This window comes from Apiospora phragmitis, assembly GCF_038363925.1.
Source record: "Apiospora phragmitis strain CBS 135458 chromosome Unknown utg000010l:1.0-9815664.0:1.0-9183399.0, whole genome shotgun sequence".
In the NCBI taxonomy this organism is placed as follows: Eukaryota; Fungi; Ascomycota; class Sordariomycetes; order Amphisphaeriales; family Apiosporaceae; genus Apiospora; species Apiospora phragmitis.
This window is the reverse complement of record NW_027117409.1, coordinates 6,548,319-6,564,425: the sequence shown is the minus strand read 5'-3', so window position 1 is coordinate 6,564,425 and position 16,107 is coordinate 6,548,319. Positions and strand designations below refer to the sequence as shown.

Here is a 16,107-nt window from a genome sequence, read left to right as displayed (position 1 = left end):
AACATCTACATGCATCAACTCTTCAACGCACTTTCTCATGCCTCGTGGTATCCAGCAAGGATCATGGCGCAAGTGCTAGATTGCAGTGATCCGCGATCTGCGGGGCGGTCTATTTTTTTTTTTTAGATAGCGTGGTCCCCGATCTCGGGCCGCCCACCACCGCAGGGACCAAATTATTCCCTTCGCACAGTCAGAAGGGCACGACGTCGCAAAGAGTAGTAGAGCATTCGTTACCGGCTTGGAGTTTGTCGCATTCGTTAGCTGGTTTTTACTGTCCCTCGCTCTATCTCTGCGTCTGTTGCACAGAGCACACGCGACACTTCCCGGCATTTGCAGCGACCGACAACATGTCGGCCTCTCTCCCGGGCAACCGTGAGCTGCCCGAGTCGCAGCACGACCTCAGCACGTACTGGGGCCGTGTCAAGCAGACAGCTGGTATCACAGACCCCAGGTAAGTCAGCGAATAAATCTGAGGCTACGGGGATATGGCAGGCACAAAAAATTACAGCTTGCTGGAGACGTGTCGCTAATATCTTGGGATGTTGATTGCAGGACCCTACTTGCCGGCAAGAATGGCCTCGAGCAGGCAAAGAAGCTGGTGGTCGCATACAAGCAAGGCGAGATCCAGAGCATGACACCGGAATTATGGAAGGCCAAGAAGATTGTGGACGCCACGCTCCATCCCGGTACGGAGAATGACTGAAACCAACCATTCCCCTCGAGCTCCCCGGCGCTGACTTGAGATATTTTTGCAGACACTGGCGAGCCAGTTCTCTTGCCGTTCCGCATGTCCTGCTTCGCATTGTCTAACCTGGTGGTCACGGCGGGTATGCTGACCCCTGGGCTCAAGGTAGGCGGCCGTTCTTCCCAGATTCAGCTAGGAAGTAGATATGCTGACGATCCGACTCCATCATGACAGACGGCGGGAACGATAGGGTGGCAAGTCGCTAACCAGTCCCTGAACGTTGCCATCAACAACGCAAACGCCAACAAATCCACCCCTCTTTCGTATGGAAAGATCGCACAGTCCTACTTCCTCGCCGTTGGCGCCTCCTGTTCCGTGGCTGTGGGCCTCAACTCGATCGTTCCCCGTCTCACGCGGGTATCGCCTGCCACCCGTACAGTCCTCGGCCGACTTGTGCCCTTTGCTGCGGTCGCGTCCGCTGGTTTCCTGAATGTGTTCCTCATGCGTGGCGAAGAGATGCGCACGGGCATCGATGTGTTCCCCGTGCTATCGGAGAAGGACAAGGCCAAGCTGGCGGCCGAGGGCAAGGCCGAGAACGACGTGGCCAGCCTGGGGAGGAGCAAGAAGGCGGCCACCCTGGCCGTCAGCGAGACGGCGTTGAGCCGTGTTCTCAACAGCAGCCCTATCATGGTCGTGCCGCCGCTGATTCTCGTGCGGCTGCAACGGACCGAATGGCTGAAGAAGAACCCGCGCTACACGACCCCGATCAACTTGGCCCTGATTCTGGGCATGAGCTACCTCGCGCTGCCGTTTGCGCTGGCGGCCTTCCCCACGAGGCAGCGCATTAGTGCCAGTAGCCTCGAGGAGGAGTTTCATGGCAAAGGTGGAGAGGGAGGCATGGTTGTGTTCAACAGAGGTATCTGATCTTCTGATCTGATAGGGATTTCATAGAAAAGCCGTCTTCTGCGGATGAGGAGTGGCTGCATTCTCAAACTACCTGCATCGGATGGCGTTGGGAGTCGGGTGTCCTGCGAGTACTGCGTTCTCTGAATTCCTTTTATAGATTCATTACAATATATGCGTAGAGTTTCGTTTCTTTCCATAGATTCTTTACAATACCTGCATAGCATTTGGATTCTTTCTTACCGTGGCCGATTGTCGCTGCATTCCTGCCAATGACAACATGCGATAAATAGAAGCAGATCTGGATGCGTGGGCGTTTGTTTAGTTTCGCTGATCGCCAGACCCCGTCCAAGGCCATCTCCCACCCGTCGATCCGGTTCGAGATGAGGTGAAACGCGCATCACTTGAACCCTTAAACCCGGGGAGGCCTAGGTCCCCATCCCGAGAGAGTAAAGTGGCTACTTGACCCGCGCATCATCAGGGTCGATTAGGGAAACAGACTCGTACAATAGGAGGAGCCGAGTCCGCGTCTCTTTCTCTCTCTCTTTCTCTTTCTCTCTCTCTCTCTCTCTCTCTCTCTCTTCAATAACCATTGAGGAGTTGTATGTACTTCACGTTCTACCAGGCCGGCAAAACCTTGGATGCGGACGAAGTCTCATGTTTCAGTTATACGGAACGCTGTGAGTAAAAGGAAAGAAGTCGGGATCGGAATCCATATAATCCCAGTCTCACCCGTCCGTTTTATGATACGGAGAGTGTCGAGATAAAACGACAACCTCCTGTTTGGGCCAGGCTTGCGTCTGTGACATTTCCCGTCGTGCTTGTAGCACTCGGTGCTTGGGAGCCCTGGGCGGGCAAGTTCATACAAGATCCTCCGTATTACCCGGAAGTGTGACTACATGAAATGATCATCATGCGAAGAAGTCGAATTCTACATACAGGACTTGTACACTTCTTGGGTATGTGCCATCGACGTGTTGTACGTGCCCGTCAGCTTGTCCGCACGTGCCTCCAAGTGAAAGCCACAGTGGAAAGGGAACAAACATGGTAGCAATAGCCAGCGATGATCGGGGCGGGGAAGAGTAGGCTCTCCGGGTGCTGGATCCTTTCATCTCATAAGACCTAAAAAACTGCTAACTGTGCGCGTAGGATCTTCTATTATGTATGGAACAACCTTGAGGTCGATGTCACGTTAAAGATCCATACAGCGTTGGGATGGACCCTTGCGGTTAGGTTGGTTGTTGCGGATGGGCGAAGTCATATGATGAGTTATCTCCGTGAAGGATATTGTCGAATTTCTTGATTTTGTGGTAGGACGGAACTTTCCTCTCTAAGATTTTCCTCCGACCAGAAATAGCCCGAGATGACGCTGTAGGTTGTTAATCTGCTGTACCCGGCACCCTGGCACATCTGTGTGGGAAAAGGGTCCGCTGCCCCCTCAATTACGACGTTGGCTGCCCTCTGAGCCAGTCTGCCAGTTGCCAGAAACGTGGTGATGGGCTCTCTCACGCCATGTGGATCAGCTTTCGCAAGGCAAACGGCGGGGGAATGGCTGGACGGGATGGGATGCGTCGCCGTCGCAGGAAGAGACGATTGTCGAACGGATAAATGGCCGACAAGGTGCCATTGATTGCTGGACGGACTTAATTACTGGCCGTACGCATGTAGGTAGACCATCTGGGCGGACCGCCTACGACGACTGCGTACCACCTTACATGATTAGATAGTGCTTACAGTACCGAGGAACCCATCCACTGACCGCAACGGATGATCAGAGCCGCCCACCATCCTCAAATAAGAATTGCCACTTGGACGACAAACCGGTCATTTTGTTTGAGGCGAGTAACCTAGGCAATGAATGGGAGGTGGAGAGGGGAAGAGGGATTTCATGGCCATGTCATCCTGCGTCGCAACGGAGGCATTGGCTGTGTCTAAAATCCGCCTTACTCCCTTACTCGATACACTGCCATTAATAAAGGTTGAACGACCGACGAAGGGCGGCCTGACTACCAGAAGGCTGTACTGAGAGTGCTAGTAGTAAAAGAGCCCCAGTGGGTTGGCAAAGTGTAGGGTAAGCAGGGGAGGACGGGGTGGGTGCCTGTGCTTGTCCATCAAAATCAGACATGGCACAGTGCAGTCTTAGGGAAGCAAAACAAGACCTTGCCGTACCAGACTGATCAACGACCGAATCTTGGACGCGGAAGGAGAGGAGAGAAGAAACAACTAGATATCTCCCACATACTTCACAGTATTCATGGTTGAACGATCTGAAGTCGACAGTGTAAGATCTGGGGATCTTGAAGCCGCCAAAGACTCCAGTAGGCAGCAATGCTTGCTTGGGGCGAACTAGTCTCGTTACAAAGCGCGTACGTACAGCGTACATACATTAGCCCAGAAGCGTCGCGGACTCCGCAAACTCCCAACTCTTACGAGCAGGACTCACATATGTAAGTACGGAATAGAGCACTGAGAACCCCGAGTCAGCTTTCAAAGCTTCATTGAGACCCGGTGCAAACTCCCTGAGGAGGGACAATCGACAGCAGCGATTCCATTCGTTCTCACAACCCAAGCCAAGGGTCCTGCGAAGCGGCCGTGGGCACTACTGCGAGACCTGCATAGGCGGATGTCAAGCCACTGGGATGCCCAGGTACTGTAAGCCAGCCTGCCAAGACCGTCCTGCTTGTTCCCTTTCTCGACTTATGTCGGTCGCTCGCGTTGGTTCTTGGGGGTGATAGGAAGAATGAACAACTGATTGACTCATTTCAGTAACCCAAGAGCGAGCACGAGAATCCCCCATCCTGCCATGCCTTGTGGAATGAGTGTGATATCATGCTGTAGGGGTGGTCGTTGCCGGCCAGCCAGGTCGTCCCAAGAGGGTCGTCAGGCGCTTTGGCTGAGTGAAGAGGGGCTCTTGTGCATACGAAGGAGCAAACCGTAAACTTTGCCCAAATGAAAAGTAGAGGCAGGGGTCCTGACGAGGTGCGAGGGCTGTTTCTAGAAGAAGGGAAAAACAGGAACATCAAGTGGTTAAATCCTTCGATTGGTTTTCCAATAAGCCTTGGGTTGAATGAAGGCGTGCTTAACCTGGAGACCCAACAACAGACTGGAGGATACCTTCAGTGATAGGTAGGTTTGTACCTCGTCTGAAAAGAGACACCCAAATTGCCGCATAAACTGCACGCACATACATAGGTCCCTCCCTCTGGTCGTTACTTTCATGTTATCAAGTAAACCCTGAGGCCTCTGACTTGGCACTGTAAAGTCGCTGCAGGGTCGGCGACCTTGGCTGCGGGTGCTTTGTCTGGCGTGAAAGGCAATCCCGGATTGTCATAGAAACGGACAGCAACATCAAACCAACAGACTTCTCTCAAGCTCTAGCTGAGATGGTGAGAAGGCGGAAAGGAAAGGCATACTTACGAACACACATAGACCACGCATGATCAATTACGCAGGACACATACCTAATATACAAGAGAAGCCCAGTAACCGAGTTTGGTTGCCATGATACCACAACCTACTAGGCAGACATGTTCCGATAGGTGTCGTTTAATAGGAACCGATGACAGTACATAGGTAGTAGGGCCATCTGCTGCAGAGAAAGCCACTAACCCCAGAAGAACGAATCCGAGGGCCGTGTGCCATACTGCCGTTAAAGGGACTTCCTGAATATGGCGAGGTAAACGGATACAGAAGGCACCCAGCTTCAGCAAGACGTCTCTGAACCATGAGCGAGGTTACCATCTATGAAAATTGGACGTTCAACCATGAAGTCCACAGGGTTCTGTGCTTTTTTCTCATCGACGGGTGACTATTCTCCAACTAATATAAGAGAGACCGTAATGCTAGCCTTGATGATACCACTTACTACTACTAAGGTTAGCACTCCTTGTACGGAGTACACATGAATATATTCGAAGCCAAATGGCACCTAAGCAGCGTTGTATACTGAAAATGATGACTTTGCTCGAATTTACCTGCAGCTCATGTGTGCCGCTGTCCTATGTATGTAACCTACCTACCTACATCGGTGGTTAGGTTTGTGCAAGCAGGGCACCCAAGGTTCTGAGTACGATGGTATGCCTTCACGGATATACACTGATTATACATGGCCACTCCCCATTTTGTGCTGGGTAAAACAGCCCAATAAGCGTAATAGAGCCCAGGTTTCTATACGCAGAAACGTGCAAAGCGAATTGGCTTTGGAGGCGTATTGGAGAAAGCCAAGCTGGAATACCACACGTTAACATATATTAACATAATAAGATAGAATGTGTGCAGACAGCGTTAACCAGACGAACAGCAGTGGGCACCAGAGTGAACAACATTAGCGACATCAGACCCCACCCAGTAAGCATTTGGGGGGTGTATGTGACTATGTGTGCCATCGTCACTGAGCTACTTGCGGTCGGCCGTACAGTGCGGTGCAGCACTACTTACCGTACAGCTCGCGACCAGATACCATGCTGCCTCCGTCAATGTTACCACCCGACATCACAGGCCAGCTTGCTCTAGTTTGACGACAAAGGCGGCGTGAAGAGCGCACATCACACGCTATACCCCTCCCCTCTCCGTCGAATATTCACTTTCCAACCGACTCGTTCCCTCCCATCTTTTTACCAGATCGAACTCTGTGGACTCGAGACTGTTTCCTCTCCGTTGAAGCTCACTTCTTCTCTACCACACCAACACCTTGCTCCTCAACGTAATGCACTTACTCTGAGGGTGCCATCTTCGCGGAGGCACTGGCTGACTGCACTGTACCGAGCTGGTTCAACCTCACTGCAGTGCATGCACCCTACTTCCTCGACCATAACCATCAACCCGTCAATTTCACTGGCAATTGCACGGTGGCCACGCCTTCCATTGCCCAGCACTTCCATCGTCGTGGAATTGCCGAGCTCGAGAATCGAAATATTCAATTTGTCGCGACTACTGCGCATCAACATCGATCTACAGTAAACGCCCATATCCTCTTCCATGCACCATCGAAAAGCGCGTGTCTTGGTCCCACCAGCATACCAGCCTTGAGCATACCCTGACACCTACGGACAATCTCAAGCCGGACGATACACGTATTGCACAAACAATACACTTCCTTCTAGCAAGATAGCCTTTGCTATTATCACCGACTCGAAGAGAGAAGAATCGACATAATCCGACATCCCCCCATCCAGCACCCAGAACTTGGAAGGGCACGTTCAACTGCTTTTTAGCGAACTTATCCGCTAGAAACGCAAGCCTTATTCTTAGGTTAGTGGTCCGTTGGGGCTACCAGTGCCCTGAAATCTCAACTGCTGGCGGCCCTGCAACTGTGCCTCCCAGCATAGCACCTGGTGTTATTTTTTTTTCTCTTCTCTCTTCACAACCACTGGGACTCGACCCCATTCATTCCAGTGGAACGTCAGCCACCCAGGTCAGACAGGCCAGAAGACCCTGCCGACGTCCGACCCGGAAAAAGGCTGCCCCAGCGCCCCCAACTTGGCCTTGGTACTGGCGCTGCGATTGAACGTAAGAGAGACGCAGCGGCAATACATACTTGCAATCCCGCAGTTGGTAGCGGAGTAGGACGTAGAGGGCAGACATCATCCATTTCGAGTGGGCACCTGCTAACTGCGGCCCTTTCGAAACACACTTCCTCAATCTTCCCTTTCATATCACCACAGCCGAGGACTCTCATCAGCCGAGTGTCCTTGCAAAAGGCGCCGCCTGTTGTTATTCCACAACAATGTCAACGCCGACTACTGCCACGGCCACTATTCCTCCCCATCATTATCGTCATCACCACACACATCATCACGCCCATTATCCGCCCTACCCGCAGTTGCAGAGTCCCGTACACCCTGCTTCCTACCGAACTGCCGGCGCGATACCTTCAACCCTCCCGGCAAACCAGCTTCCTCCTTCTCCCTCTGGTGTCCCGCCGCCGCCGCCATCGACGATATCCAATTCTACCGCGTCTAGTCGTCACGCCCCTGCTTCTACCGCCTCCTACTCAACCTACATTAGTGGCCCTCTGCAACCGTCGCATAGACGGTCAGCAAATGGAGCCACTGCCTCGGTAGCTTCCACAGGAGCACCGGCGGCTAGACTGACCCACGAATATCACGGAACAGACTCGGAGTCGGCGTCAACGCCACGATCAGACGCAAATCTCGACACAATGTCCATACCATCTTCGAGCCAAAACGTTGCGCGGAAGCGGAGGCGATCTAAAGGTCCCGACTGGACCGAGTTCTACAAGAACGGAGTGCCCTCGGAAGTAATCGTCATTGATGACACGCCGGAACCTGACGGCGATGGTAAAGACATAGCGTCTAATTACTCTACAACAACATACACGAACGGCACCGGGATCGGGTCGGATGCCGGTGTTAGTGTTCGACATGTGGCCAAGAAGAGAAAAGGACGACGGGTATGCGAATGGTGGTAGAGTCGTCAATGGATCGCACATTGCTACTCCCAATAGTACTACTTCATCGACCGATCGAACTACATCCGCGCAGAACACCACTGCCCCTACATCCCTTGGCTCACTCTCATCCAATGGTCATTACGACTTCGAGGCTTCTTCGGCTACCGGCCAAAAACGGAAACGAACGCGTCAACAACATGCTCAAGAGGCAAAACGCAGAGACATCGAGGCCCTTGGTGATGCCTACATCAGCTACAAGCCGCCCCAAAAACCAATCAAGAAGTCGGCTGAGGTAGCCGTGCGAGTGATTACCGATGTGAGACCCACCACCTCTCGTCGATTCGGAAGTACCCTGCTGACACCGAAAAAGCGATACTCAAATGTGAAGGTCGACGATGAAGACGGTCACTACATAGTGGTACCCGACGCTGATATCACCCAGCAGTGTAAAGTTCCATCCTAGACACCCGGGGTCTTATATTTTCTACGGATCGTGCATACTAACTGGTAACTAGATCAAATCATCAAGCTTCTCGGCCAAGGAACCTTTGGCAAGGTCGTACAGGCTCGCGATAGGAGACGAAACAAGTTGGTTGCCATCAAGATTATTCGATCTGTTCAGAAGTATCGAGATGCCTCCCGAATCGAGCTGCGGGTTTTGCAGACTCTCAAGGCGAATGACGAGGAGAACCGGAATCGATGCATCCATCTGCGAGACTGTTTCGATTTCCGAGGCCACATCTGCATTGTCATGGACCTGCTTGGCTCTAGCGTCTTCGACTTCCTCAAAAGCAACAACTTCGTCCCGTTCCCCAACAGTCAGATCCAAAGTTTTGCTCGTCAGCTGTTGACGAGTGTGGCTTGTAAGTGGCATATCTACCCGATTCTCTGTCATTGTATACTGACTCCTCTCAAGTCCTTCATGACCTCAATCTGATACACACCGATCTGAAGCCTGAAAACATTCTTTTATGTGACAACGCTTATCAGACGTTCACGTATAACCGCAGAATACCTTCGTCCTCAGCTGGTACTCCACGACAGGCCAACCAGCGGAAGGTTTTGCTGGACACCGAGATCAGACTGATTGACTTTGGCTCTGCAACATTTGAGGATGAATACCACTCCTCCGTGGTCTCAACTCGTCATTACCGTGCCCCTAAGATCATCCTGGGGCTTGGTTGGTCGTTTCCCTGTGATATTTGGAGTATCGGTTGCATTCTTGTCGAGTTTTTTACAGGCGATGCCTTGTTCCAGACGCACGATAACCTCGAGCATTTGGCGATGATGGAGAATGTTTGTGATCGGCGGATCGATCAGCACCTCGCACAGATGGTCACGAAAATGAGCAACCGGTCTAGTAGCTCCAGCGGCAATGCCGCAGCCAAGTACGTACTTGGGAAATATTTTCTCGCAGAAATGCCTTGTTGACTAACCGAACCCCCAGATACTTTAAACGGCTAAGACTGGACTACCCTACTGCGGATACAACCCGTGCCTCGCGGAGATTCGTCAAGAACATGAAACGTCTGAGTGTAAGTTCAGATGCTGGCATATTACAAGCTGAGGTGAAAAGGACTAATGACCATCTAGGACATCATACCTACACATAGTCCTTTCCTGAGGATGTTCCTTGATCTCCTCGAAAAGATCTTTGTATATGATCCGGCGAAGCGTATCACAGCACGGCAAGCGCTTGAGCATCCTTGGTTCAAGGAGGCAGCAATTGCCGATGATGGCACAGAGGCGGCCAAAATCAGGCTGGAACGCCTGAGGGCTGACCCGGAGTACGCTCACTCCAGAGGACCGCCCTCGAGCCTTTCATAAATAATATGAAGCAAGGATAACTACCAGCATTGATACCACGGTGGGCAGCGATACTTATGATGCACATGTCTAGTCATATTTTCTCCGCGAGGCTTTTCATGAATGCTTTTGTTTTTTTGAGGGACAGGCGTTGAAGTGGTTGTTTTGGTGGTGCAGTAACATGGCATTGGCATTGGAAGTACCCTGCATAGAGAAGACAATCTCCCTCGACCGTGGCGCAGAGGCGGTGTGGCGATACTTCCACAGTATATAGGATTGCATTGGGAGATATCCCTGGTTTAATGGAAATGCAGGCCATTCTCACCTGGTTGAGTTGACTGCCACCTAAGCTGCCACTTCCCTCCCTATCTCGGCCCCCTATTCACAGCATTCATTACCTATACGACCAATTACCCAGCACATTAGAACCCCCCACGTGACAGTTGACATACCACATGTAAGTTTTAGAGATTCTCTTGCCTGGTGTTCTCAGATCTGCGACCGCTACTACTTTCTGCAGGCTCATATCTTCTTCACCGTCCTTTGTACTCGGGCCTATGACAGCCACGTACGTATGTATACGCCTGGAACAATACCCTTGTTAGCGAAATGGCATCGGGGAGGCTGTGGAAAATGAAAGAAGCCGACAAAGCACGAGCACTGACGTTCGCGGGCCTGCCCGATCGAAGCTCTCTCTCTCTCTCTCTCTCTCTCTCCAAACGTTACGGATGTTTTGCCCTTCATTGCAAACAAAGGCCCAGGTCGTTATTGTACAAATAGCCTGCCGCCGCCTTCTGGCTACACGATTTAGCCAACTTTCATACTACATGTATACTGTAACTGCATTTTGTTGTCAGGTACAGTAGCTACCTTCCCGTATAATCTATCAATTGAGTATCTCATAGAGACAACTTGCACTGTTTATTGCGTAGGGGGCAGTACGCCATGGATGTGCCATTGAGGAAACTTACGGATGAAGAGATCGATGCTTTAACCAATCTCCTCTCGCGCCGGCCGAATTATGGCATCGCGATCCCTTCACAAAAATGGCTGTCTCGTCAGCAAGAGAAGGTAGACGGTTTACCAGACATCTTGCTTGAACCAAAGAGTCGCCTCCTGAGGCAGGTCAAGCGCTTATCGTTCAATGCCCGGAAGGTACTCGGCGACCTGGTCCGTCCCCTGCCTGAGAGGGCGATCCTTTGTCCATCGCACGAACGGCTCAACCCCTTCCTCATACGAGAGTGTTTTTGGCTGTTCTGTCTCGAGGTTGGTGGACATCTAGAATGTCTACGGCGCTGGCCGCACAAAAGCACCGTCATGGCGTCGTGGCTCACAAGACTCGACTCCACCACGGCGTATTTCATGAGCAAGGAACACTTCGACCGCATGTTCGGCTGCGCCCCCCACGACAATCGATTCGTTAGGGTCGTGAGTGAGTGCGAAGCGTGCATTTTGGCGGCAGTCGGGGCCAACGGCCGCTGTCTGGCCGACCTGTTTACTGCCCTGATCCTACGGCAGGATGACTACCGTGCAGTCGACGCTCGGAGGAAGTTCAAGCCGCGCCTCCTGCGTTTCGTCGACAGCTGGATCAGACAAATGAAGAACGAGGAGGAGGGGACTATTCGACAGTGGATCGAGGAGCTCTTGGCCGAGATCCGCCCAGGTCATCTAGAAATTCGATCATACTGGCGTGAGTATCAGAAGACGGAAAAGAGAAAAAAGCGAGAGCACCGGAATCGCGAAAAAGGCAATAAGGACGCGGACAGTCGCAGTGCTAGGAACAAGCGTCATTCGCGTCATGCCACGGCCGCGTCCAAGGTCAAGGTTGACCGTGCATCAGCCTCGGAACAGAGGAGGCTCTATCGGGAGCCCGAGGTGGCACAGAGCGTCTACCGGGATGACAGCATTGCCAACGAAGCCAATATGGCCGCCCTAAAGCTAACGTCCTCACCTGCTAACTTCGATAATGCAACTTACGATGGTGGGGATTCCTTTGGGGAACGGGAGCAGGGATTTGGCCAACCGACGCCTTTGCCGGGAGATGAGGAGGACGAGGATGGTTCGAATCGATACCCGGCAGTCGGGAGCAGTTACGACGATAGTTACGAGCACGAGGATGAGATCGCTAACAAGCTCGATCAGGACCCTGAGGATCGAGGTGCCGGCTACAGTGCGCACAGAAGTCACCGAAGAGTATCAGAATGGTACAACCAGTGCCTAAAGGTTACTGGGGGCGGCGAGCTCGACCCTGAGGATGTACATCCAGCGATTCGCCAGGAGAATAGCCAAGCCAAGAGCCAAGCCAAGAGTTATTTCAGTGTAAAATCAGCGGTACCACAACCTTTGCGGAAAGGCAAAATTCCAGAAGAAGAAAAAGAAGAAGAGTATACGCCTGTCCGCACCGGCTGGGCCAATTCTGGCGGCGCCGCGCCCCCGCCACCGAAGGCTACGAAAGGCACAGGTAGGCGAGGGAGCATGTCCAAGTCCGAATGGACTGACCTTACCGTTCACACGGAGCTCCCAAGGACATGCCCGCCGCGAACGCTCCGCCGGTGCCCCGAGTGCCGTCTCGGTTTGGGCAGGGGGCTTCTTCTTCTGTCTACGTCGATGATGCGGCAACACCTCGGACCTCTACGGCAGTGCCTTCGACGCCAGGCTCGCCAACGCTGGCGGCGACAGCGACAAGCCTGGACCCGGATGAGTATCGGCCGGTGTCGCCCCTCACGTCTGATGAAGGCAGTCTGACTCCGACCCGGGGCAAATTCAGGAACCCATGGACGCAGTCCGAACACAACTTCGGTAGCTCCGTCGACCGACCAAAGGCTCCACCGCTTCGCCAGCCGGACAATGCTGACGACGGGTCAAGACAATCGGCCCGCCCGCCGTTATTTGACCGCCGCGAGCTGGCGTACCCGGATTCGGAAGTAACCGTGATGGATGGTAAACACCATGGCAACGACTACAACAAAAGCAGCACCGCCAACAAACGGTACCTCGCGGAAGCCCGTGGGAGCTTGAAAGCCGTCGATCTCGATAAGAACCCTTTCATCCGACAAGGGAGCACCAGAAAGCGCGGCGGCGGCGCTTATCAGGGGTCACCGATACCGATGTCGGCGGACCAGCAGCAGCGGCTAGACCGTGACGAGCAGAGGAAACTGCGCCGCGATCTCTCGCTGAGTCGCCGCGCCGATCCGGACTTGCTGGCCGAGGACTCGGCGTCTTGCGTCGCGCCCCCCTCGGACGCGGCGGCCAAGAGCGACATCACAAGTTGGTCGCAGATGATGAAAAAGGGGGCATGTGAGGCGGGTGGCATGTAGATTGGGTGTGGGTTCTCGTGGCTTATTTTAGATGAGTTACTAGCATGCTCTCTCCAATTATTCTTGAATATAGCGAATGGTGGTTGGATAAGAAGTAGGTATAGAGTCGTAGTTGGAGGTGACGATTTATAATAGTGAAATGTTCATACGAGGACTTTACGATATTCTCAGGCACCATATCATGGTCAATACTGTTGTTAATCTCATACTGAGGCTATATAGGTATGCTGACTGCCGCATCGAGTCTCCCACCAGCCCACCATTTTACGTGGTTATATGGAAATCAGCAATGACACAACAGGGGCATCGGCCAGCCATTGATTGTATCATATCATAGTGGTTTGATGAGTCATATTTCCACCAAAGCACACGTACCTTTCTCAACTCTGGTAGATCTTGATTAGGTCCTGAGAAGTGCAGATGGCAGACTCCTGCCAGGTCTGGTACAGCGTGGGGTTCGTAGATAGATGTGTGGGGGCGCCGGGGGAAACGGGAAAAAAAACCTCGATACATGTCAAAGTGCCCGTCGGTCGGTTTGCAGAAAAGGACCATTATTCGGTACACTCCGCTGCCCGATTGGGTATGCATGATTCTGATTGGTTTCGCCTGCGTCATCTGCCAAGATGAACCCCTGGCGCCGACCCTTGGGTGATGAAGAAACCTGGGCCTCAATACCCCAAATCTACCATGATCATGCGGGGAAAGCAGATGTGTTCATCAATACAGTCCTGTGTCCGTAGGAATTGCTTCCCGTCTGTTCCAGAGAGCCGTGAGCCGACCCGGTTTTACCAGTAGGAAGCATCCAATGGGGATAGAAGGAGCATGTTGTGAACGTCTATAGCGGAAACATGCCACTTGTTGCTGTTTTTTCCCTCGCTCGGCTCTGAGTGATTTGTGCTGATCGATTCGTGCGTGGTCCCTTCCGTTCATGTGAGCAAGGCAAGACACTGACTCGTGGAATAAACGCAAGCCCACCATGCATGGCGTGATCCAACCCGGCACGCCTCGCAGCTGACCGAACTAGGAAATACAAGGTTCGGAACCTCCAGCCGGCGGATGATTATACCAACCGTCCCGTCTCGACAGCCGAGTAAGACATTCCCGTAGATGAATAAATACCTTTGCCAATGGCCCCGGGACCATCGTGGCAGCCAGCCTGTCCTTCTCCAGTAGCAAGCAGTCTGTGTAGAGCAGTGTTGCTCACTTCGTCGCCAATATGCTGAACGACGTTACTCCCAGAGGGCTGCTTTCCCTGCTGCTGATAGCATCTCCCGCGGCCGCCGTCAAGCTCTGGGCGACCTCGTACAACGACCACGCGCTCTACACCTTAAACCTCGCCTACGAAGGACTGACGGTCACCTCCAAGTCGCTGGACTGCGGATCCGAGCCAACCTGGATCACGCTGGACAAGGGAAGTCGACCCTGTATTGCCTGAACGAAGGTTGGGGCGGCAAGGGCTCGTTGACCTCGTACAAAGTCAACGACGACGCGACTCTCGAGACTCTCGATATCTTGCCCGTTCTCAAGAGCCCCGGTCAGCGCCGAGCTATATGGGCCGAACAACAATGGCTTGGCCGTCGCTCATTAGTGAGTGCCACCCTTCTGGAGCATAGGAGAAGACTGTCTGTCATTGCTCATAACCGGTCCTCTTATAACTGCATTCGGTGATCCGAGATGAATATGCACTAACAAGCTATCCCCCTTTATTAGCGATACGTCGACCTTCAGCTCCTTCGACGTCAAGAACACGTCGAACCTGGCCCTGTCCCAGAACGAGACCTACACCATGGCCGCCCGGGCCCCGTCCCGGACCGCCAGGACGTGCCGCACCTTCACCACACGATCCTCGACCCCACCAAGAAGTTCATCGTGGTCCCGGACCTGGGCGCCGACCTGCTCCGCGTCTACGCGCTCCAGCAAGGTTCCATCGAGTGGACCGAGATCGACCCCGTGAAGGCGGTGCCGGGCTCGGGCCCGCGCCACGGCGTCTTCGCCACCGCCGGCCCTAAGACCTTCTTCTACATCCTCAACGAGCTCAGCAACACCATCAGCGGCTACAGGGTCACGTACAAGCGGGGCGCGCTCAAGATGACCCGGCTTTTCGACTTCAGCAGCCACGGTCCCGGAGGCAGCGTGCCGGCCGGCACCAAGGCCGCGGAGCTGAAGATATCTGTAAGTTTACTTATTTGCCTACCTTTTCAAACCCACGCAGGCCGCTACATCACAACTGCCAAGTTGTATTGTTTCTTTCTTCAAGTGTGTCGCATCCGTACTGGCTGATACTGACAATTCTCTCGTTCCGCAACAGCCCGACCAGCGGTTCGTCATCGCCTCGTTGCGCGGCGAGAACTCGCTGATGATGCCCAACCTCGACCCCCGCAACAGCACGGCGATGCCGTCGGATCCGCTCATCAGCTTCCGGATCGACCGGTCGACGGGCGCGCTGGCCCACGTGCAGACGGCGGCGGCCGGCGGCCGCAACCCGCGCGGCTTCAACATTAACAAGGCCGGCACCCTGGTCGCCTCGGCGCTGCAGGACGACAACCGCGTCGTCGTCTACGAGCGCGACGTCAGCTCCGGCGAGCTGATGGGCGTCGCGGGTTGGGCCACCGTGGGCGAGGGCGAGGGCAACGGCCCCAACTATGCCTTGTTCGATGAGTAGAGGGGGAGAGGAAGGAGGCTTCTTCCCCCTTGCCATAATCAATAGTCAGTGCTGCCTCATGGAGGCCTCAAAACTTTTATAGATGCCATAGCCATAGAATCGGACCGATTATGTTTGGTAAACAAAGACGAGTCTCACACCAATTAGGGGGCGGGTGCTGTTTGTATAGTGGCTCACTTTTGGCCGAGACTGGTGACTGTTAATAATGATGACGTTCCACAACTGGACCGGTTCAACGTCATCGGCACACTTGTTGATATGAGCTTGCAATGATTCGTGGTCTTCATACCATGGAGACCCGAAATGCAGCGATGATGGCCTG

General features: G+C 53.3%; 3 protein-coding genes across 3 annotated transcripts; all 3 read left to right on the top strand.

Annotated features, from left to right (window-relative positions):
- Positions 1-347: 347 nt before the first annotated feature.
- PG994_011760 (mitochondrial cation transporter) lies at positions 348-1,609 on the top strand (the record flags this gene model as incomplete). The annotated part of the gene is made up of 4 exons (XM_066863169.1): positions 348-451; positions 553-686; positions 756-850; positions 920-1,609. The coding sequence occupies 4 exons, from the start codon at positions 348-350 to the stop codon at positions 1,607-1,609; spliced, it is 1,023 nt and encodes a 340-aa protein (XP_066712279.1).
- A 5,704-nt stretch (positions 1,610-7,313) lies between these two features.
- On the top strand, positions 7,314-13,123 carry PG994_011759 (uncharacterized protein; the record flags this gene model as incomplete). Its single annotated transcript, XM_066863168.1, has 9 exons — positions 7,314-8,000; positions 8,092-8,446; positions 8,516-8,863; positions 8,917-9,388; positions 9,448-9,535; positions 9,594-9,787; positions 10,327-10,374; positions 10,739-12,267; positions 12,324-13,123. The coding sequence occupies 9 exons, from the start codon at positions 7,314-7,316 to the stop codon at positions 13,121-13,123; spliced, it is 4,521 nt and encodes a 1,506-aa protein (XP_066712278.1).
- Positions 13,124-14,339: 1,216 nt separating this feature from the next.
- Positions 14,340-15,785, top strand: PG994_011758 (Lactonase- 7-bladed beta-propeller-domain-containing protein; the record flags this gene model as incomplete). The annotated part of the gene is made up of 4 exons (XM_066863167.1): positions 14,340-14,547; positions 14,601-14,710; positions 14,834-15,295; positions 15,432-15,785. The coding sequence occupies 4 exons, from the start codon at positions 14,340-14,342 to the stop codon at positions 15,783-15,785; spliced, it is 1,134 nt and encodes a 377-aa protein (XP_066712277.1).
- Positions 15,786-16,107: the final 322 nt, after the last annotated feature.